Here is a 24286-nt window from a genome sequence, read left to right as displayed (position 1 = left end):
CTAATGAAATACTTCCCTGTTCCTGTTTGTTTTTTAATGTCCTGGTCCTCCAAAAACTTTACCTAAACACCTATGTGATTATTTCCTACCTTCTTGGACATCACACTGAAGGTAAGAAGAAGAAGGAAAGATAAATAAAGCCTGCATCAAAGATGTCCCTAAGCAGATGCCCCAATGGTGAAGACATTATATATATTCTTCGATTTTCTCAATCCTAACTGAATGCTACACTAAAGCAACATGCGTGATAAGAAAGGAGGGTTACGGGTGAGAGAGAAAGGAGTGCTCAAGAGCACAGGTTTAGGGCTCTGCACATCCAGAAGGTAAAAATAGAGGTGGTACATCACAAGCACTTTTGTGAAGCACATCTAACCTTTACTTGACAGGAAGTACAGGGTGTGTGAAGAGCTGCACTAAGGAAGTAGGTTCTTAGTGCTGTCTCTGTAAAATGGATTGGTGGGATATTAGAAAATTTACTAAAAATTTAGAAATTTCTAAAATTTAGAAAAGGAAGGCACCTACATTGTCTGACTTGTAAAACAGGGCTCTTTGTTTTTAGATATCATGCTTTACATTTGGGATTAGGGATGTAATTACACCTAATTATTTAATATCTTTCTCTCTCATTGGATACCATGCTTCCAGGGAACAAAAGCCTCTCTTTTTTTATTACTCTATCTTTAGTATTTATTTTCCAAAGGATTTTCTATAGAGCATACACATAACTAAAGTTTACAAAGTAAATAAAGGGGTATGAAAGTAAATAAAGAGAAAGACGAGACACAAGGACAACAAAACCGATACTAGCTCATTTCTGGGCTTCTGAAACAAGGCTAGTGAAAGGATGCACTTTGAAAAGGAAGTTCCATTAAGGGATTGGCAGTGGTGAGATACAGGCTGTGGCTGCTCATGCATTACTCTCCAATATAAAAAAAGTGGATGAACTCTCTCAGAGAACCTACAGACAGTAAGACGAATTTAGGAGTATTTACCACAGAAAGATGGTTAGAAGAAGGGCATACAGAAAGGCAAAAGAGCATCAGTAAGGACTGTGGGGAGGGAGCATTAAACCAAATATCCTACAGAGGCAGATGACGACACTGAAGCTTAGAGATGTAAGGTAAGGATGACACATAGGTGGTCACTAGTAAAGATGGCTGCAGGATTTTAAGGACACACTGGGTGGATGGGAGGACATGCAGCACCTAGCAATAGATGAAAGAGTGAATGGGAATGAACAGAGTAGGATTACACAAAAATCTTTAAGAATAGTGGCTGTGACCTACCAGATCTGTGGAGGTTAAGGAGACAAAAGATAATATCCCTGTCACTACTTTTTATAATAATGTTAGAAAAATAGCTCCCTCCTGTCTTTTATTACTCACAATGGGACTAACTGCATTCTATTGTCAAGTTACTGCAAACTCCAACTTAGATAAGGAAAAAGTGTTGCAGACTTTGATATAATGTCTTCAAGTACTTCAGAAAGAACTGCTTTGGTTTGTTTAGTTTTATAAAAGGGTTTAATGGATCCCATGCTGGCTTCAAACTCACTACATGGTCAAGGCTGGCCTGGAGTTACAGATCCTCCTGGCTCTACCTCCCAAGTATTGAGATAGTACCTATGTACCATCATGCCTTGCTGAGAATTGTTTTTAAATTTTTTGTTTTCTTTTATTTCTATATATTTCTTTTTAATTAAATTTTTATTTTTATATTAATTCCAGTTTATTCATTTTTGTATCCCAGCTATAGCCGCCTCCCAATTCCACCCTCCCTCCCTCATCTCTTCCCATTCCCCTCTCCAAGTCCACTAAAAGGGGGGGGGGGTCCTCCTTCCCTTCCATCTGACCCTAGCTTATCAGGTATTTTCAAGACTGGATGCATTGTCCTCCTCTATGGCCTGGCAAGGCTGCTCCCCCCTCAGAGGGGGGGAGATCAAAAAGCCTGCCACTGAGTTCATGTCAGAGGCAGTCCTTGTTCCCATTACTAGGGAACTCACTTGGATACTGAGCTGTCATGGTCTACATCTGAGCAGGGGTTCTAGGTTATCTCCATACATGATACTTGGTTGGAGTATCAGTCTCAGAAAAGATCCTGTGCCCAGATATTTTGGTTCTGTTGCTCTCCTTGTGGAGCTCCTGTCCTCTCCAGGTCCCACTATCTCCCCCTTCTTTAATCAGATTCCCTGCACTCTGCCCAAAATTTGGTTATGAGTCACCGCATCTGCTTTGATACACTGCAGGTAGAGTCTTTCAGGGGTCCTCTGTGGTAGGCTCCATCCTGGTTTCCTGTTTTCTCCTTCTTCCAGTGTTCATCCCGTTTGTCTTTCTGAGTGAGAACTGATCATCTTACCTAGGGTCTTCCTTCTTGCTTAGCTTCTTTAGGTGTACAGATTTTAGTATGTTTATCCTATATTATAGGTCTAGTATCCACTTATAAGTGAGTATATACCGTTTATGTCTTTCTGCTTCTGGGATACCTCACTCAGGATGATCTGTATATAATTTGCTCTTTGTTGCATGTGTATGTGTGTGTGGCATATGTGTTTATGTGTATGTGTGTTCACATATATGTAGGTACTTGTGTGTGGAAACTAGAATTTGACTTCAGGTGTCTTCCTCTTCAATGATTATCTACTTTGTTATTGAGGCAGGGTGTTTTTTGTTTTTGTATTTTCTAAAATACAAGCTGGTATAGTTTGACTAGCTTGCTTAAGGAAAGCCCCTGACTCTGCTTCTCCAAAAGAGGGATTATGTGTGAGCAAATATAATGGTGGCAAGCTCTGAACTCTCACATTTACATGGCAAGTATTTTATTTATAAAACCTCTCCCCAACCCCAAGAGTTACTTTTAAAAAAGCAACAAATCAATTAATCCAATTAAAAGTGGGGTTCAGAGCTAAACAGAGAATTCTCAATAGAGGAATATGGAATGACAGAGAAACGCTTAAAGAAATGCTTAGTCATCAGGGAAATGCAAATCAAAACAACCCTGGGATTTCACCTTACACCCATCAGAATGGCTAAGATGAATAACTCAAAGTGACAACACATGTTGGAGAGGATGTGGAGAAAGGGGAACTCTCCTCCATTTCTGGTGGGAATATAATCTTGTACAACCACTTTGGAATTCAATCTGGCGCTTTTTCAGACAATTAAGAATAGTGCTTCCTCAAGATCCAGCTATACTATTCCTAGTCATATATCCAAAAGATGTTCAAGTATACAACAATGACATTTGCTCAACCATGTTTGTAGCAGCTTTATTTGTAATAGACAGAAGCTGGAAACAACTCAGATGCCCCTCGGTTGAGGAAAGGATACAGAAATCGTGGTACATCTTCACAATGGAATATTACTAAGAAATAAAAAACAAGGAAATCATGAAATTTGCAGGCAGATGGTGGGAACTGGAAAAGGTCATCCTGAGTGAGGTATCCCAGAAGCAGAAAGACACTCATAAGTAGATATTAGATATATAATATAGGATAAACATACTAAAATCTGTACACCTAAAGAAACTAATCAAGAACAAGGACTCTGGATAAGTTGCTCAATACCCATTCAGAAAGGCAAAGAGGATGGACATTAGAAGAGGGAGAAAACAGGGAACAGGACATTAGCCTACCACAGAGGGCCTCTGAAAGGCTCTACCCTGCAGGGTATCAGAGTAGATGCTGAGACTTATAGCCAAACTTTGGGCAGAGTGCAGGGACTCTAATGAAAGAAGTGGGAAATAGTAAGACCTGGAGAGGATTGGAGCTCCACAAGGAGTGCAACAAAAGCAAAATTATCTTGGAACAGGGGTCTTTTCTAAGACTGATACTCCAGCCAAGGACCATTCATAGAGATAACCTAGAACCCCTGAACAGGTGTAGCCCATGGCAGTTCAGTGTCCAAGTGGGTTCCATAATAATGGGAACAGGTATTGTCTCTGACATGAACTGATTGGCCTGCTCTTTGATCACCTTACCCTGAGGGGGAAGCAGCCTTATCAGGCCACAAAGAAAGATAATGCAGCCACTCCTGATGAGACCTGATAGACTAGGATCAGAGGGAAGGGGAGGAGGACCTCCCTCATTGGTGGACTTGGGGAGGGACATGGGTGGAGATATGGAAGGTGGGATTGGGAGGGGAAGTGGGAGGGAGCTACACGGGGGGGGGGGGGAGTGAATAAACTGTAATTAATAAAAATAAAAAAATTAATAAAAAATGGAAAATTACAATTAAAAAAAAAGGACTGGATGTTTAGAGGGCACGCAGAATACATGATGGAGCGGAAGAGGCATTTTCTTTGAGGCCAGGCGATACTCAGAATTGATGTAATGTCAGGCAGATGGCTGCCTCTTACCGCACTGTTTTCCTAAGCTCTCAGTTACCTGAACACCCTTGAGGGTAGGCAAAGTTCAAGGACAGAGAGCAACAGTGAAGTCAGATTTAATTTTGGTCAGGTCAAATTATCAGGCATTTTGTCCACAGCGGTTAGTAGGACAGCAGTTCAGCTAATCACTTGTGAGACTAAGAAAGCAAATGGGGCCTTGTTACAGATAAACAGTTCAGACATCTGGGTTTTATGAAGCCTCATGGAAAGTAGTTCACTGGGGTAAGCTCTTCCCCAGACACAAAACGGAGGTAGATTTCTTAACTTTGGCTGTTTTCCAGAATCATGGGACTCAGGCAAAGTTTACGGGTATCACTAGAACCCACAAAAAGAAAGGAAACAAAAATTCTCTCTTGTAGAAATGACTTTTAGAGTTGCTATTAAGAAAAAAAATTAGAACTTAAGGGACCAAAAAGTACTATGTCTGGCTCAGAGGGGTACAGTGACAGCAACATGGAGGTCAATACTGTCCAAGATAAAATTCTAGTATAAGCCTGGTGATATGGGCAGGTTAGGGGCCTCTGTGCTGTCTCCCTTCAAGTAACTGCTTCTTGGATTTACTGAGCGCATTATGTGGGATGTGCCGTGAGTCATTCACTGACTCCTCACATTTCAGTGTCATTATCTCATTTTGCTCTTGAAACAGACCCAGGCTCCTGGGTAGGTGGTTGAGCTTCAAGGGACATTTAGGCTTCTGCTCAAAAGTCCAACCATCTTTCCCCTGCTATTGCTCCTATACTCTTCTACCATGCTTCCTGATTGGTGCATAAGTGCCATGTCTGTAGGTTTAGAGTCTCAGCCGAGAGCCCAGCAACGGAACTACAGGAGCTTTGACAGACTGCTCCTCATTCCAGTAACGCTGCTCATTCTTAATGTCACTCATCTCTCTGTGAAACATTGTATAACCAAGGTGTGCATGTTCTGAACAGATAGGCTGGGAACAGAAGCATGAGAGGCAGTGATAACAGGAAACTTTTCTATCGTTTTTTTTTTTTTTTTTTTTTTTTTTTTTTTTTTCCCCAAGTCACCTAACAGCAGCTATAACGGTGCACGGAACAGCAACAATATGCTCAAAGTCATTTCATTTTTTTTTAACAATAGAAAGAACTAATCTCCCTTCACTCCTTCTGCCCCTAGCTCCTTAGCCCTGATTATGAAAATCTGGGCCAAGACAAGCTAATAAAATGATCGATCACCATCCAGCTATTTCCACAGCAGTCTCATATTAATGAGTACTCCAACTGGATGTGTTTCTGTGATGGTTTGGTACGCCTCCACAATAAGTCACTACGGGGTCACTAATCATTAATGGACTGCCCTGGGTGGAAATCAATTCAGGGCCTCATTTCTACCCCACCTGCAGCCACATGCCTAAGGGACTGAGCTATTGCTTTCCTAAAAAGGTTAAAATTTCATAAAATATGCACTCATACAGAGGTAAACATATCCTTAATATTCTTATGGTGGAGAGATGGTTTGGAAGGTTCCTGAAACACATATTTTAGGTAATGGTACAAAGACTTGCATGCTTGGGGAAGTTGGATGTTGGAAGACCACAGCATTCGCCTTTAGGAAGATCGCAGCTGAATTTTCCCTTTTTCATCCTCTCTTACTGGTTTCCTAGCTGTGATGGGTAGGTACATCCTGCTGCCACTATCCTGAACAATTTTACCAGAAAATCTAGTGATAGGGAGACTATGAAACCAGAAACCAGTCTCAGGTACCCCAAAAGGCTATTTAATACGGGATCTGCCCTTTTCATCTGCCATTCTGCCAAACTCTGCAACCAAAATCTACAGTGCACAATATAACTTTGTCAAAGGAGCTGTGTTTGCTCTTAAAACAAGGCCTTTGCATGTGGAATGCTCTTCCCCATCCTGTCCTCCAGAGATCGAAGTACAGTTAATTATGTACTTTTGCTAAACAAATACAGCATGCTATTTCTTCCTATCATCCTCCAAGCTATATGGCATGAGAGTTAAAGATGTTCTAAGTATTCAGGAAGGATATTCATAGTTTATATGAAAATGCTATTCCAGAGATTTAGTCATCTATGAATTTTGGCATCTGCATGTGCCATGGTACCAATTCCTCTGAGATAATAAGACATGATAATATCCACTATTAGCCTTGTTCTTCTGACCTACCCTTGTTTACAGGCTGATTTTAGTATTTTTTCTTACAGTATCTTAAACATAACTTTCTCTAGGACATTGTCCTCACTATCTACATTCAGTTAGATGTACCTTTTGTCCAAATGGTCCTTAGATGTCTAGAACACGCCCTATCTTCCACTGGCTTAGTTAATAATGCTTCTCTGCCAGACTACAAGCTTCAGAAGGCAGGAAATATTTGTATTGCGTTCACTAATTGAGCCGTGGTTAGTTCAATTTCTTTAAATGTTTTAAAATATTTTATCAAATTTGTATTTATTTGATTTTAGCAGGTATGGAATATTTGTTATCTTATTTACTACTCTAGGCATGCTCAATGTTTTTTAATGTTTTAAAACATGTTATTAAATTTATACTTATTTGATTTCTATTGCTCACGAATACATTGATATTTAGACAATGTGCAGAGTTCCAGAAATTTAGTTAATGCAGGTAGGGGACATGTAGTGAACCTACAACACAGTTTTAACCCATTAATGTCATATCCAGTCATATCTATCTGATGTCATATCTACTGCTGAAATAAATGGCACAGGTTTTTTTTCCCAATATTGCTTCTGAACAATATTGCTTCTGAACAAGTCATTTCTAAGTTTGACAAGCCTTTCTTCCTCTTATGTGTGACTCAGAATTTGGTGCCTCAAAATGTGGCACATTGGTATGCTCTTTACTTTGAACTAAAGGACCACAGAGAGGCTTCTAATCAGTGTATTTCTGACCAGCTCTTGCCCTTCTGTTAACAAATTACTTTTTCCCCAGGGAAATCACCGAAGACAGACTGTATCTCTCTTGACTGCTGGAAGAAAGAGAATTGGTGATCTCTCCCAAGAATGAGACTCCTTATTGATTGACCAATAAAGAGTTGTCAACCCTACAAACAACATACATACAAACAAAAAATGATGCAGCAGGTTGCATTTATATATATATTTGCACTCATACACAAACATATTCACATAACAAATATAAACAAAAAAACAGAGTATCAACTTGAGAGTCAGGATAAAAGATGGGTTCAAGGGAAGGTATCTGGTAGGGGCAGGAGGGAGGAAATGAAGGGGGAATGATGAAATTATATTTCAATTAAAACGTTTAAAAATAATGATTTTATGGCATATAGTAAAAAGAGAGACTGAGTTTTATAATTTGAATCCTCCATCATTAATTGACTTTTACACAGTTCAATGTTTAGCATAGATTGCCCACGTAAATGGAAGAAAAGTTGAATGAATTAATAACAGAAAGAATGAATGAATACGGGACAAAATGAATTCACCCATACCTGAAAATAAAATGTCAGGGGAGATAAGGTGACTTACCTTCTCATCCCGTAACCCTCTGTGGTCAGGTAGCCTTTCACAGTGTTTCTTCACCTCATCTTCGAGGCCCATGTCTTTCTGTCACATGACAGGGTTATACCTGAGATGGCTTCCCTGCAGCCCCAAGAAGTGATGCCACCACATCACATCACACGCTCACACTGAACTTACAGGCTCTAGCATCACCTAGAAGCCAGTGTTCACATAAAGTGGGACCCACAGCATAAGCTCTATAATCTTCCAGTGCAAGAGTTGAAATGTCGCCACTTGCTATTACTTTTCCAGTAAGTTGGGTCATTTTATCTATTCAGTGACAGTAGAGTGAAAACACAGGCAGTGTGTTCATATTTACCCTTAAAATGCAAAGAGAAGCAAGGAAACCACCAGACTTTCCGGTGTCCCTTCAGCTGCACGTGGAGCAGCTGTGCTCCTGCCTGACAGACTTACCTTCTGCTTGTCAGTGGCTGTGGAAGAAGGGCCCTCTGAAGAGACCAGCTTCAAAGCCAGTACCTCTCTCTCTCTCTAACTCTTGGCACAGAGCCCTAGATCACACCACATGCTTGAATTACAGCAAATCAAACTCATGCCTGGGCTGCTGCTGAGAAAAGAGTACAGCTGTTTCAGCACCATCAACAACAGCCAAAAATTCTCCAGGAGCTTTCCAGACTAAATGCCAATGTCCTCCTGCATTCCATGGAGGCAGCCTCTCCATCCCTGGCTTTGTCTAGCGAGTCTCAGGGTAGCAAGCGCTGCGTGCAATACCTTTGGCAAGGAGTACTTGGGCAGCTTTATCTGGGCAAAGGCTTCTCTCCGGTAGGACACATAGTAGCTGGCTCTTCCACCTATTGTTACCTGGATCAGAGGGGGAAACAAAGAGAGATCAGACAGGGCCGCAGTTGGTTGTCCTGTTCATAAGCAACCACAGTATACTCAAAAGTTCTTTTCAAGTGTATCTTACGATGAGTCTCTGATCCCATGGCATCCTGAAGTGTTCCTACATTGCACAATTACAATAATCATTTCAATTTTCCTAAATTTCTAAGTGAGGACATAGGTTGATCCTGTAGTTGGTCTCTGTGCTTAGCAGATGAAACACACCTAATGTGTATATTCAGCTGAAAACAAAGAAACTTTCAACATCGGTTTCCATCATCTTCTGGTTGTCCAGTATTTGTTATTTTTAACAATTTATTAATATATTACGACCACAGCACAATTATCATAAGCACTGCTTGGAATCTAAATGATTAGCACGGCTCAAAGCATCATTATCATGAAATTTAATTTCACTTCTGAGGTCACACTTTTTCATTCATGTTCATAAATACCTTCATTGGACAGATGTTTATTGATCCTTCCCATGTGCAAGCTGATTAAAGACACTGAAGGTAAGAGGAAATGTCTAGACATGGAATTCATAACCTCTGTTCAGAGCTAGGAGGACAGGAATGAGCTCTGCCACCTCACTTGGCAAAGGATGGATCCTTCATTAGATGATACGGAACCACTCCAAAAATTGGTCCCCAGGCCTGGGTTTGTGGAAAAGTCCTTGCCAATAAGGCACAGCTCTATGAAGGGCTGATCTTGGTCCAATTATCCTAACTCAGGGGAAATTAATATTTGCAGAAGAAGATAACATGGCCTGTTCAGAGAAAATAGCAGGAGGACAATAGCAACCAGACTGCTGTAGAGGCAATTACTTCAGGCACATGTTTCCTTCTCACTGAAGTCCAAGCACAGGCTGGAGACAAGCCAGTCCTCTCACTTCTGTCCAAAACTGGCAGCCATCTTCAGCAACTGCTGGGAGCAGTGGGGTGTAAGGACTCTGTTAAAAGCCACCCATTACTCCTCACTCTAAGAGATGGCCTACTCCATGGTTCTTTTCCTCAGATTCCAGTTCTTCACAGACTGGAGGACCCCAAAGCGGGACTCTGAGTTTCCAGGCAGGGCAGATAGACGCTAGACTCAGCATAAGGCAGGGACTGTGAAAAACCATAGTAAACAAAGCTGAGGTTGTAAATGATGATGGGAGACTGGTTTCTCCTTGATGTTTAGGGCTTTCCTAAGTATCTATTTTCAAATGAGATTTTTTTTTTAATTCTAGAACTTTTATTTTATTTTTCTAACTAATATTTTTATTTTATTTATTTCTCATAACTCTACATTGTTTTGTATTGGTTTAGAAGTGGGTGTTGACATATTGAAATTGATAGTTCATGGAGAATTCTTTGTTATTAAAATAGTCATTAACTTTATAGAATCAGATTAAAATGTAACTTCACAGACACCCTTAGACTTTGAATAACCCTATGTATTTGTTTTGATTCTATTTTAATTATAAAATCAACACATATAAACATACTTGTCAATCACAAAACTAGATCAATAGTTTTGAGCTTTATCATGCTTCAGAATCACCTGGATAGCTTGTTAAAACTCAGACTGCTGGGCCCCATGACTGATTCAATTGAGTTTGGTTGGAGTCAATTAATTACCTTTTCTAATAAGTTTCTTGGTGCTTTGTTATCTGGGGATGATACTTTGAACATGTGAGAACTAGATATGTAACAGAAATTCTCAGACACCTCACCTCATCTTCCTGGCTGATATTATTCATAGCGGTGATAACTTTTAATTGATATGAAATTTATATAATTAAACATTTTTAAAATGAACAATTCAATAACATTTAATTCATTCACACTGCTGTTAATTTTTACCCCTGTTTCACTCTAAGGCATTTTATCACCCCCAAAGAATATCCCTTATGTGAAGTAACATTTAAGTACCCCAAATATATACTATTCTTAAAATCTGGTTCTCTATAGAACATCACCAAATCTTCCCTTTGACACCAATGGTCTCACACACATTCTTACTCACAACCTGGAACATTCATGCTTCAGTAATGAATTTAGATTATGGTTCTTGTGATCCAAGGAATGCTCCTAGATAGAGAGCCAGAGGAAGACCTTATAGCACAAGTGGTTTCCCAAGTACTTATACTACCACAGAATCTCCTGTAGAGGAATTTTAATCTAGCAACATGGCTGATCTGATAACATCCAAAGACCTAAGTGATCCAGCTGGAATGCAGGTATGCCCTTAGTATACACCTTTAATCCCAAACAATGAAGGTAAAGTTAGTTGGTAGAAGGAAGCACCCAGTTTTGAAAGCGATGTTTAACTGAGAGGCAGACAAAGTGATAAATCAGAGAAAGATTTGACAGACTATGACATGCCCAACTCTCATGAGAAGAGAAAAAAGAAGCTACTTGAGAGAGAGAGGGGAGGGAAGCAGTTTTACCAGAAGAGTTGCACAGAGACAGGTTAAAAAGAAAACACGCTAGGCATAGAGGAAGACAGAATGAGCCAGAGAATGAGAAGGAGCAAGAAGATTAGTAGCCAGAGTTAGTTTGAGGCCAAGCAGAGCAATTCAGTCACAAGCTGAAAGAAGCCATTGTGAATGAGTCAGCTTGGAGAGGAGTTTGAGCCAGAATACCTGAGTTGAACCAGCCAGCCAGAGTTCAGAAAAAACTAGAAAGCGTGAGCTTATTTGTCAGTAAGTCTCAAAGGCTGAAAACATTCTAGGCCTCGATAAGAGGCTAAAAGTTTCCAGGACTAGGCCAAGGTTAGCAGATGGAGGCAGTAAGCCTTGGAGATGACAATTACATCAGCCAAATAAAAGATATTTTTACAGTCTGTCACAAATACTAAGATGCTTCCCCCACTTTACCTGGGTATGTACTTCTTTGCATTTAACAAAATTCAATAATGTCTAAACTTAAGTACAAGCCTCAAGAGTTGATGGAAAGGTCTTAGTTGCTACCAGTTTACTATGGTTGTGTCAATTAGGTTCTGAACTTTACCTCTTCCTTTTTCATGGAACAGTCAACTTTTACTTTTGTGACATATATATTCCTATAAGTGTTCATTCATATCTCATAGCATTGTTGTGGCTTCCTTCCTTTCTAGACAACACAAGTGCCATAGTTTAAAGTTGGTATTACTATCTAATATTACATGTCTAATATCAACTTATAAGTGAGTATATACCATGTGTGTCTTTCTGCTTCTGAGATACCTCACAAAGGAGGATCTTTTCTAGTTCCCACCATTTGCCTGCAAATTTCATGATTTCCTTGTTTTTAACTGCTAAGTTTTCCATTGTGTAAATGTACCACAATTTCTGTATACATACTAAAATCTGTACACCTAAAGAAGCTAAGCAAGAAGGAGGACCCTGGGTAAGATGATCAATCCTGATTCAGAAAGGCAAACGAGATGGACATCAGAAGAGGAAGAAGACAGGAAGCAGAACAGGAGCCTACCACAGAGAGCCTCTGAAAGACTCTACCCAGCAGGGTAGCGTAGCAGATGCTGAGACTCATAACCAAACTTTGGGCAGGAAACATTATGAAAGAATGGGTAAAAGAAAGACCTGAAGGGGACAGGAGCTCCATAATGAGAGCATCAAAACAAAAAAAAAAACTGGCACAGGGGTCTTTTCTGAGACTGCTACTCCAACCAAGGACCATGCATGGAGATAACCTAGAACCCAGATGTAGCCCATGGGAGCTCAGTGTCCAAGTTGAGTACCCCAGTATGGGGAACAGGGGCTGTCTCTGACATGAACTCAGTGGCTGGCTCTTTGATCACCTACCCTTGAGGGGTGAGCAGCCTTACCAGGCCACAGAGGAAGACAATGCAGCCAGTCCTGAAGTTACCTGATAGGCTAGAGTCAGAAGGAAGTGGAGGAGGACCTCCCCTATCAGTATACTGGGAAAGAGGCATTGGAGAAGAAGAGAGAGAGAAGATGGGAGTAGGAGGGGACAAGAGAGGGGGCTACAGCTGGGATACAAAGTGAATAAACTGTAATTAATAATAAATAAATTAATTAAAAAATAAAGTTGGCATTTCTTCTAAAATGTATATTGATGTTTAATGCCCAATGCAATAATATTAAGAAGTTGGGTCTTTTAGAATGTAATTAAGCCGTGAACACTTGGCTTAATGAAGAGCATCAGAGGCTTATAAAATGATTACAGGCCACTAACTTTAGCCTCTCTAACACATCTGTACTCTCTGCCATATGAGAACAGAATGTTCAAGACACAAATTCACAGGTAGAGAAAGGGCCCTTACACCCAATGAACATACCTCTGCCTTGATCTTAGACTTGTGAGCCTCTTGAACACAATGGAAATGATACATTAGATGTTTCCTCACTTTAAGATAATTTCTGATAACAGAAATTGTATAATGAATAAATTGGTCCCAGAAATGAGTGGTTGCTAAAATATCTACTAAAATACATGGAAAGGGCTTTAGAAGCTGAAATGAACACCAGTGAAAGGACATATTGCACTGAACAGAGCTTCAAGGTAACGGATCAGAAGAGTGCTTCAGAGAAACCTTTAGTCTTCTTAGAAGTGACTTAAGCAGTTGTAATCAGCATGCTGGTGAAGATGTGGACAGGGACTGTGATACCAATGAAATTTCAGCTGAAAATGAAGCATAATGTTTTAGATACTGAAGGACAGGCTACCTTCAAAGACCTTAGCTGCCCCGGTTCATGTTCTAATGCTTGTGGGCAGCAAAATTTCAATACACGGAGTTAGAATATTGGGTGAGGGAAACTCTCAGTGAAGCTATGGCTGTCATGTGGCTCCTAGACAGCTTACAGCAAATTGTGAGGTGACAGAATTAATTCTGGATAGAGTTTATATTCCAAAGGGAATTGGTATTTAGAGATTTAGAAAATTCTGATCATGGCCATGTAAACAGTTAAAAGATGTGTTTGGGTGAGAAAGCCAAAGTTGTGATCAAGGAAACATTTTATAAGGAGATTAGGAGGAACAGAAGGAAGCCAGATGGCATTCATTAAGAGAATGGAAGAATGGTCCCTGGGGCATTTGGAGGACTTCCAAAGCTACTACTCCCATTATAGGCATAGAGAATTAGGGCTCTGAAGACTGAATATTTCAAGGGCCTTGGGGTTCAATTCCTAGTATCATCTAAGCCTCTGTTTCCCATTTTCTTCCGTAGAACTTTCTGGATGTTCATGGTAGGCCTTATGTGAGGTTCAGGAAACATCTCTGGAAAGCATTAGGAATAAGCCTAGAGGGTATTCCTGTGGAATTAACTCTGCAGGCTCAGAGTTCCAGGGCCACACAGGCATGACTGCCTCCACTAAGTCTTAGACAATACCATGTAAAGTCCTAGGTACTAGGAAGAGGACGCTGCAGGTGTGGCTCTTCAGTTGAGTCCCCACGAGGACAGGAGTAGCAAGAGTATGGCCAGAAGACAAAGGCTTCCACTTGGGAGTGTCCCAGCCAAGCCAAGGGGTTATGATTCTCCAAGACTCCAGGACTGTACCACTGATTGTGGAGCTAGAGCCTGGGAGAGCTACAAGCACTAGAATTCAATCCATGCGTGTTGCTGTGTAGGATACACCCAGGCTGAAGGGTGTAAACACTTACCTCAACCTTCCTAGAGGACACGACAAACACAGATCATTTTTAATCTTCACAATTAAAGTAGTGGGATTTGCTGGGTTTGGAGCTTACTTGAAATCTAATACTTTTCTCTGTTACTTGCTTCTGTGCTTTTGCATGAAAACACCTAACCTATATCTAACTTACCACTGTATTACAATCATGTAAGAACTCAGAGCTAGAGAGCAAGTTGTCTGAGGATGAACCATACTTTAAGTCTCATCCCTGCACGATTTAGATGATATTCTTAATTAAATTTGTTTACATTAATTATATTTTATTTGCTTTGTATCCCAGCTGTAACCCCCCCCATTCCTTCCCACTTCCACCCTCCTTCCCTCATCTCCTCCTATGCCCCTCTCCAAGCCCACTGATAGGGGAGGTCCTCCTCCCCTTCCAACTGACCGTAGCTCATCTTGACTTTGGACTTTGAGGTTGATTTGGCACTAGTTAAGACTTTTAGGTCACTGAAATACAATGAGGACATTGTGTACATGACAATAAACAAGCACTGGGCAGGGAATACAGGAACAGACTACTTTTTGACTAAATATTTAAATTCTCTTCAAGATTTCATATTGAAATTCAATCTCTAAGTGCAACAAAAATTAAGAGTTAGAGCCTTTTCGGAACTCTTCCCTCATGGAGATCTTAGGGAAATATGAAAAAACCCAGTATGTCCTTTCTTTCTTTTTTTTTTAATTGACCTGTTCTTTTTTTAATTAAATTTTTATTTTTATATTAAGTACAGTTTATTCACTGCCTCCCAGCTGTAGCCCCCTCCCTCCTCCCCTCCCAATCCCATCCTCCCTCCCTTATCTCCTCCTATACCCTTCTCCAAGTCCACTGATAGGGGAGGTCCTCCTCCCTGTCCATCTGACCTTAGTTTATCCAATCTCATCAGGACTGGCTGTATCCTCCTCCTCTGTGGCTTGGCAAGGCTGCTCCCCCATTCAGGGGAGCAGTCAAAGACCTCCTTTCTGTTGTTTCCTTTTGCCTGAAGAGGACACAATGTTGAAGACGCCTTTTTGAAAGCAGCAGATAAGTATGCCTCTGGCAATGAATCAGGTGGTCAATTCTTCAGTCTTGAACTCACTTTCCTCCAGACCAGGGGAAAACAAATCTCCAAGTTTTATAAACTATCCAGACATGGTATTTTGTTGTAGTAGCAGAAAGGATTTACACAGCTGATCTCCAGCAAGACTGTGGGGATCTGATGATGATAATAGTGACAACTCAACTAAGATGTGTTGAGCACTTCAAACACACTCCAGAAGTCCCGCAGCTCTTTTATAAATTATCTAGTTAGTCCTTATGGTAGCACTATAAAAGGTACACAAGACTGAGTGACTTGCCCAAGATAAGACAAATTTGAAACTCAGAAAGCTTAGCTCTAACATTGTACCCCTTCTTTAAGCCGCTGTCTTGCTCATCTCACTATAAAACAATACACATCTCTGATTCTTACATCTTTTTAAAATTGTACTTGTAAACTTTACAGTTGATGTGTGTGTATGTTGCTCTGCATTCCTAGAGTATGATATTAGTGGGATATTTTAAGAAGCAGGACTTCTTAGAAGAGATGAGGTAAGATAAACAAACCTAACACCAGCCACCATCCAGTGTTAGGAGGTGGAAGATGCTGCAGTGCACAGATGACCTCATTTGACTTTGCACATCATACTTTGAAAGTCACTAGAGTGAATCAAGAAAGAGCTCAGCCAATGTATCAAACATGACATAGTCTTTCACAGTTGCAGTCAGAAAGTGAACACTGGCTTTCTTAGCCCTGCCTCTGCCTTGCCCAGGAATGAACAACAATGGAATAATGGATTTCTGGGGCTAGTCTGCTTATCCACACAGACTGTGGGTCTGGTGTTCTCCACTGCTTCTTGACTACAATTGGGCACACAAAATTTCTCCCCATTCCTGTCCAGTCCTGGATGATCAAAGTCTTATTTCCAAACAGAACTTTAGACAGCACACCTCAGGAGTGGGCTTCCAGGGACCAGGGAGACACCCAGCTTATATGTTTGCTGTCTTTCCATTATTATTTGTGTGACTCCCTGGCAAGAACACAGGAAGAAATAAAGTTTAGAGACTATTAATCTATTTTGATGAACTTTTCTCTTCCTTACAAGCAAATTTCCTAGCACTGTAAATCCCAGAGATTATTACTATTCTCCTTTACAATGACACCTTTTATTTTACATTTGATGAATGTCATCCAATTATTTGCTCTGGGCCCATCTGTCATGCTAAACACAGAATTAGCTGGGTCTTTTCCTTACTAATGACTGGCTCGTTAATCTGATTTTCTGGATTTCCATTTTACAGGTTTAATTGGGCTCCTAGCCAGTAAAAATTATTTCTTTGGATAAATGCATTGGTCATTAAATATATCTGTCCCTTTTGACTATCCCTGTTCTTGCTGTGGCCAAGCTTAACCAGTCAGTGTTACTTACTTATTTTCTATTACTATTACTTAATTTCATTCATCCTATTTCTGAATTATAGCTTTTCCTAGCAAACAGAAGGAAATGTTTATATCAAAAATTGGATATCAAAACCAGTGAGTTAATTCTGGACCCTTTTTGGGAATTCAGCATTTGAGCTTCTTCTACCATAGACACAAGTCAACCTGTGGATTCTGGCTTTATAAACAGACATAAGAAATAGGAGAACAGAAACAAGTATATTTGGGGCATCTATTAACTGTTTAACTTTCATAATATTATTTAATATTCATAATAATAATTAATGTTTATTATTTTTAACAATATAACTATTGTTGGAGAGTAGGTGGAGAGATTAATAGGAGATCACTTTTTGAGCGTTTGTCTTAAGTACTGTTCATCTGTACACACTAGCCTTCTAGCTTATGTTCAGGAGGAAAACTGACGTGTAATAAAGTTATACAAAATACTCCAAAATACACAGCAAATAATTACTAATGGAATGGAACCTCCGATTTATGGTTTTTAAAGCTTATGCTAAACCTTGCGTTGAGTGGGGTTCCCGAACCTCTCTGTGGAGAGGGACAGATCCCATTTCCCTCAACTTGCAATTCTGCAGACAGGAAGACAGGATGTCCACCAGCAGATCTTTCTGTGTAGTGTTCCTTTAAATCTCCCAGTCTCTGAAAATCAGTGCCCCATTGTTGCCCAGGAGAATGGGGCTTCTATCAGAATCTGTGGGTACGAAGGACCCCAATGGAAATAAATTTGGCTTATACAAAGACCATTGCCTTCATAGAAAATGACATTTGGAAGATTTTCCGGTTAGGAAATTGGGCTGGGTCCAATACAATTTGAATAATATAGATGAAGAAAAATAGCTACACTTACAGGTATAAATTAGCTCCTTGTCACATGGCTCAACCATTGTTTCTTCCTCCTTAAAGTAGAGAAAGGGCTATGTGAACCCTTAAGATGAACAGTTACATTCTGCAAGGTCTTTACTCATTAATTCCATTCAGATTATTTAAAATATGTCTCAATGTTTTTTATCTTCTCCACTTATAGAATTCTCTCAAACAACTTTTTTCTTCTTTTAGGAACAAAGATACAGTTTCCTCAATACTGTACCTTAAGAGTCAATTTTATGCCTATAGTCCCAGATGTTTGAGCACGTGGCAATCACTACTTCTTGTGCAGAGTTCAAGGTCAGCATGTACAGCAGAGTGGTACACTTTTTTCAAAAATGAGTCAACAAACAGCTATATATCTCACCAAAAACTTGCTACAGTGTTTATAGAGATGACAACTGTCATGGCAGCTTCTTCAGGGAAGAAATAAATGCCTCAGCTAACGAGTTCATTTCTCCAAACTGCTTTGCTAAGACTGCTCCTACCTGTCTATCCCAATGATGCAGCATTGGAAGACAGCATTCTATCAGCAAGTCATCTCCTATGCTAGACTGTCTGATTCGGAGTTTAGTGTTTATCTCGCTGGTGTCTGCTCATTTTATAGCCTAGAAGCTCTGCAGTATTAATATAATACCCACTTTTATATCTCTGTGTCTAGAAAAAGTGTGTCTATTGCCTTATATCATATCTTAGGCTAAGGCTGGACCTCCTTCAGAACAGAATTGTACATAAAACATTTTATTGGTACCAAACATAATAGTCCCAAAATAGCTTAACCAAGAATAGATTTGGTATAAAAAGCTGACACTGAAACCAATATGTCTTTCTCTTTCATGATTCACGTATGTAGAGATAAAAGTGGATGGGGGAGGTGTGTAATGAACTTGCTAGTAAACTCACTTGTCATAAACTACTAATGAAGCAATTACCACCATCACCAGCTAGCTAGCCAATTTCACTGTTTATCAGAACCATTGGCAGACCACTAACCTATGTCACTGTTTGTTGGAAATGACAGTAGGGAAAAGATGAGCTAGAAAGCCATGGGTCAATGAGCTCATGTCGAGGACACAACAGCTGAAAGAATTAATATGCTTAACACTGGCCACCTGTGTTTTGTCAGGTATACCAAAGGGACTTGGTTAATTGCATGTGCCATCCACGGATATCCTTTCCTCATTTTTTAAGACTAGAGCACATTAGTTAGTACCCTAAAATTTTATTTGAATCTGGCTTCTCCCCCTTCCTGATTTAATGACTTTGGAAAGTAATTTAGATTTCCTCTTCTGAAAGATAAAGATATGACTGCTACTACTAATCCTGATGATACAGCATGGAAATAAATTCATCTTCACAGCATGGAGGAAAGAGAGAGAGAGTTTATTGCATATTACTTGCTCAAGAAGGAATTGCAGTAAAGATGCCTGTAGCCTTCTAACACCTTGGAGGCCTTCTGGAGACTGACTGGGTAGTAGTTATACATAGTCACTCAATTGTATTGGTCAAGCATAGAACTCTGAATTACTTCTTCGTATCCTCAGGCAGGATGATGTTCCAGGGGGACCACAAAAAGAGACCACAAAGCCTAAATGTGTTACAGATTACCATTAATGAAAACAAGTTTGACATTTGTGTTTTCACTTTCATGACTCAGAGGGAAAAGAAGCCCTTGGGAATGCCTATCTGAGTCCTGGGAGAAAGAGAATCTTATTGTATCTCCCCACTTAGGTTTGTGGGTATGTGTGTGGGAATTTTGGTAGTGGAAAGGAAAGAAAGAAATGAATGGAGAAATAATGATAGAATATGGATTTGAACTGAGGAGTCTAAAGTCTGGGAGCATGTGAATAATCCTGAGTAATGTAATAGTATCTGAAATGTAGTCATTTTCACTATTGTTGTTAAGGATGCCAAAGATTCTCCTCCCTCTCCCTCCTTCCTCCTCCCTCCTTTCTCTCTGCACATAGAATCTGGAATGAAGGACAAAGACAGACATGTTAAAGCTTGCTATCAAAACACTTCCTTCTTTCTTAAAAAAATTTAAAAAAGGCACTGCTCCTTGCACCATGGACTCAACGTGGTTTTATAAAACATGGAACTAAGTGTGTGTCAGAGGATACAGAGCCTATCCTCTTCCCATATTTACACAAGTTTATTTAGCTTGACCAACCATGTTCATGTGATATTTTCTCTTTTTCTCCAATGGGTATTATGAATTCATATGTTTGTGGAAAATCTCCTCAAAGTATGCATTGTCCTCTATTGCTTCCGCAGTATTTCTGAACTACAGAAGAGGAAATGGAGTAGCATGACGGGAGTGTAACATGTAGACACTGCAACTGTGACAGCTTTTGTCCATTTTCAACTCTGACACCTATTTATTGAGTGACATGGCCATTAACGTTTGCAATTTGGGGGTTAATTTTCTATAACAAAGAAACTAACAATATTTACCCATTTTTAGACTCTAGTGAATAAATAAGATAATAAAAATTATTTTTTTATTACTTTAAAGTTCCCTAGAAAGAATGAGTAGGATGTAACAATTTCCCTGTGAGGAACAGCAAGAAAGCCAGAGGTTTAGAGTGTCTACACTGACAAACCAGATGAAGATGTAGATGTGTTCATGCTGACGCTAGGAGGTACTTGATTTCTCAGTGGGCATCCACCTACTCATAGAACAGAGGCCCAATGGAAACATGAATGTGAGAAAGAAACAGAAAAGAGATGAGCAACACTATAAAACACAAATATTTACAGCCACATAAAGTGAGTGGTAGGTGTACATGGCTGCTTGGAGAATACTTAATTCTATTGGTATTTTCAAGATATTTTACAAATTTTGAAAGGACACAGAAAACAAGGCCATTAAATTTCTAGAGATGAAGTTCATTGGGACCTGGGATTTCCAGGGAGTTCAAACATACATGTGAACTGCTGGGTATGACAGCAAAGCTTTTCCACTGTGGAACGTGGATGCCTTCTGAGTGAATTTCAGGACAGTAGGAAATGGACTGAAACCATCTGCCAAGTGGTTTCTCAGACAACACTGTCACCTCCCTAAAGGAGCTATGTATATTAGAATATAAATGCCAACTGCTAGGTCTTGAACCTTTCCCTTGTAGTCTCCACATCAGCCTGTCCATAAACATGAGCTTCACTGTTGCACTGTCTGTTGCCATGGACAAGTTACCCTGTGGAGGAGGCATCATGGAGCTCTTATTTAATAGTGAGTTGAATGGCCTTCAGAAAGTGGGCAAGGTGACAGAGTTCAGCTTTAAATGACGGTTACTAAGTCCTGAAATGGCCAATTACACTATAGAGTCTGGAATAGGTCTAAATTGTTGGCTATGAAGCTTCTCCAAAGAATGGCCAGTTTAGAACAAAATCATGAAGATCCACATGTAGAATCAACCAATTTCCTGGTGGCTTGTTTTTCTCCTCCAATTTCCCAGCCCATTCTTTATTTTTTCCGCTGAATTCTAGGCCCTTTGTTGATAACATTTCTTGCTTCACTTACTAGTTGCTGCCCTGTACAGCAGGAAGCTGGCCCATTTGCAGAGCTATATTGATTTTGAAGGTAGATAATGTGTCTTATTGTTATCTTGGTTCTCTCTTGGTGAGTTGTATCCATGCTACCTCGTCTGGAATCTTTACAGTAGTCTATGCTCTTTTAGTTTTTCATTTTTTTTAAATATTTCCATTGTCCTTAAATAATTTCATACAATATATTTGATAATATTATTTCTCCTCAATTGACTCTTCCCAAATTCTCTATAACCCTCCAATCCAACTTTATGTTATCTCTCTCTCTTAAAACACACACACACACACACACACAATCACCACCACCCTACCATGGAGTCTGATTTTATTATACTGGTTCTCATTTGATCTGAATACATCTCAACAGGTTTAATTACATTATCATTTTATAATTAAAGGGCCCAAGTTCCAAACAGACAACTTTAGGTCACTTTGTTGCTTAAAGCTGGTGCTTAAAGAAAACCTTGCAACTTCTGGCTTTCAATCCCAGGGTTTTTCTACTTTTCTATCCTTCTAAAATCTGTGTTTCCTGCATCTAGCATAGAAAGAAAAAAAAAACCAAGGAAAGATAATTGCATGGGCTGTAATACAAGTGGGTAGCGATTTTACATCAAATATTCCTTTGAGTGGTTGATAACAATTCAACCTGAAAAATCAGGAGCTGTAAGAAAGTTTGCCTTCCTGTGGGAAACAGAGCAGCAGATGACAAGATGTTCTTGATCATCCAGTGCTGAATCTACATATTAATTAATGCTGTGACCAAATTCACACTGTCTTGTGAACTTTTCTCATGTTTGAAGACTGCATGATAGACACTGGTCCTAGCTTCACTCTAGGTTATATGTAACATCTATCATCAGGCAAGTACACATTTAGCCCTTCTGTACCCAGACTGGGCCAAGTACTATCATGGAGTCAGTAACATCAAAGAGCCCATCATCCCTTTGGGAAGATAAGAGTAATATATAAGGTGTGCCAATAACAATGAAAGAGCACTGACAATGCCATGCCCTCCTCAGAGGGTCAGGATGAATGCTAGTTTCTGTAACATTCCCTCCACAGAACATCCCTGGTGAAGTGAACTTAAGTCTAATGCTCCTTTCTACAATTAGAATGGATTAGTATTGGATACTGTGGGAACCACACCCATCCTGCTGATGTTTGCAGATGGGACAAGAAGACATAAGACAGCAGTCACATAACCAGCAGAGGGCTAAGGTGGATTTAAATACATAGGTGTGTGACCCCAGAGAGGCCATGGATACAGCTGCCCTTTTAAATTCTCATCTACAGTGTGACACACATAAGTGTTCTATCTATCTGTCTATCTATCTATCTATCTATCTATCTATCTATCTATCACATACACACAGCATATAAAATGTCATATGTAATATACAAAAAGGTGTTATTTATAATCATAGGCTAGGAGCAGTTGATCTCTAACAATAAAGAACATTTTGCTTGCTGGCACAGGGAATTCAGGGGCCAAACAGGTAGAACTTCTCTAAGTGACAAATGGAAAGAGGGGGAAAAAAGATGAGGAGAAGAACTTGGAGACAAAAATGAAGAAGAAGAAGAGGAGAAGGAGGAGGAGGAGGAGGAAGAAGAAGGTCACCAGAAAAGCAGGAGATGCATGATGCATGCGAACAGAGATTTGGGAAGGTGGTAAATCACTTGTTAATTTGAAATGAGGTGTTTTGGGGTGATAGAAAGAAATAGCAAGTATGTGCAGATTGTAGTTGTTATGCTGTGTGTATCCATGAGGTTGCACTGGAAAGATTATTGTAGCTCACAGTTTCAAAGGATTTAATGCCTTTTAGCTTGGCTCTGTATTTCTGGGCTTACAGCTAGGGGAAGAATATGGTGTCAGAACAAAACAATCATGACAGAGATTATTCACCTCATAGTTGCCAATATAAGAGAGAGAGGGAAGAAGAGAGAAAGAGGGAAGGGAAGAAGGGAGAAGTAAGGGAGAAAGAGAGACGAGGGCATGCCCAAAACAAACAAAAGACCCACATGTATAACGTCTTTCCTTGAGCTATGTCTCAACACTGAACTTTCCAGTGTCTCTCAAGCAACAGCACTACCTAGGGGCTAAGTCTTCAATATATGAGTCTCCTGGAGTGAAACCTGATGTCCATAACGTAACGCTGTATGGTATATGGTATAAACACCACTTCATCTCTAATCTACAGCTGCTTTAGTTATGGTTTCTATTGCTATGATGAAACACTATGACCTGAAAGCAAGTTGCAGATGAAAGGGTTTATTTTGTTTATACCTCCATATCACTGCTCACCACTAAAGGACAGACAAATGTGGCAGGAACCTGGAGACAGGAGATGATGCAGAGGCAATGGAGGCATGCTGCTTATTAACTTGCTTCCTCTGGTTTACTCAGCCTGCTTTCTTATGGAACCCGGGACCAGCATCCCAGGGATGCCCCACATCAATCAATATATTTTTTAAATGTGTTACAGACCTGTCTACAACCTGATCTTATGGGGGTACTTTCTTGATTGAGGTTCCCACTTCTCAGATGACTTTAGCTTGTATCAAATTGACATTAAACTAGCTAGTACAGCATCTTTAACAAAATGCATATGATACTCAATGGTTTCATTAATTTGACTTTTTTATTTTACTTTTGCAGAGGTAGTTTCTACTGTACGTGAAGCCCTGTTTCAAGAAACTCTTTGGAGTTACAGCTGGGGAGCTGGGGATTCTAGACTTTTGCATTTGGGGGAGGGGTAACTTGTTTAGTTTCTTGTGAAAAAAAAAGGACAGGGAGAAAGAGCTGAGGCTAATACAAAAGAAGAAATGAAAACCGTTTTTCCTGTGTAATGCAACACATTGCTCTCTGCTCTCCAGCCACTTCAGTGTGGAGATCTTCTTTAATGTATCTTCAGGCTCTACACTACCATTTTCTAATTTGTTCATTCAACAACTCCAGAAAAATTTTTAAAACTTTTTTCTTTTATTTTTTGAGATTATAATATA

The 24286-nt window shown here is 39.8% G+C and overlaps 1 protein-coding gene across 1 annotated transcript in view; it reads right to left on the bottom strand.

The window, feature by feature from the left end:
* Sorcs3 (sortilin related VPS10 domain containing receptor 3) overlaps positions 1–24286 on the bottom strand; it is a 604602-nt gene that overhangs the window by 106263 nt on the left and 474053 nt on the right. Inside the window, exon 8 of the mRNA XM_060390926.1 lies at positions 8639–8728. Coding sequence (XP_060246909.1) covers positions 8639–8728 — 90 coding nt within the window. The remainder of the gene's footprint in view (positions 1–8638; positions 8729–24286) is intronic.

The sequence above is a fragment of the Meriones unguiculatus genome, chromosome 1 (assembly GCF_030254825.1).
Source record: "Meriones unguiculatus strain TT.TT164.6M chromosome 1, Bangor_MerUng_6.1, whole genome shotgun sequence".
Taxonomy (NCBI): domain Eukaryota; kingdom Metazoa; phylum Chordata; class Mammalia; order Rodentia; family Muridae; genus Meriones; species Meriones unguiculatus.
The sequence above is the reverse complement of the archived record's forward strand: the minus strand, read 5'-3'. Positions and strand labels throughout refer to the sequence as shown.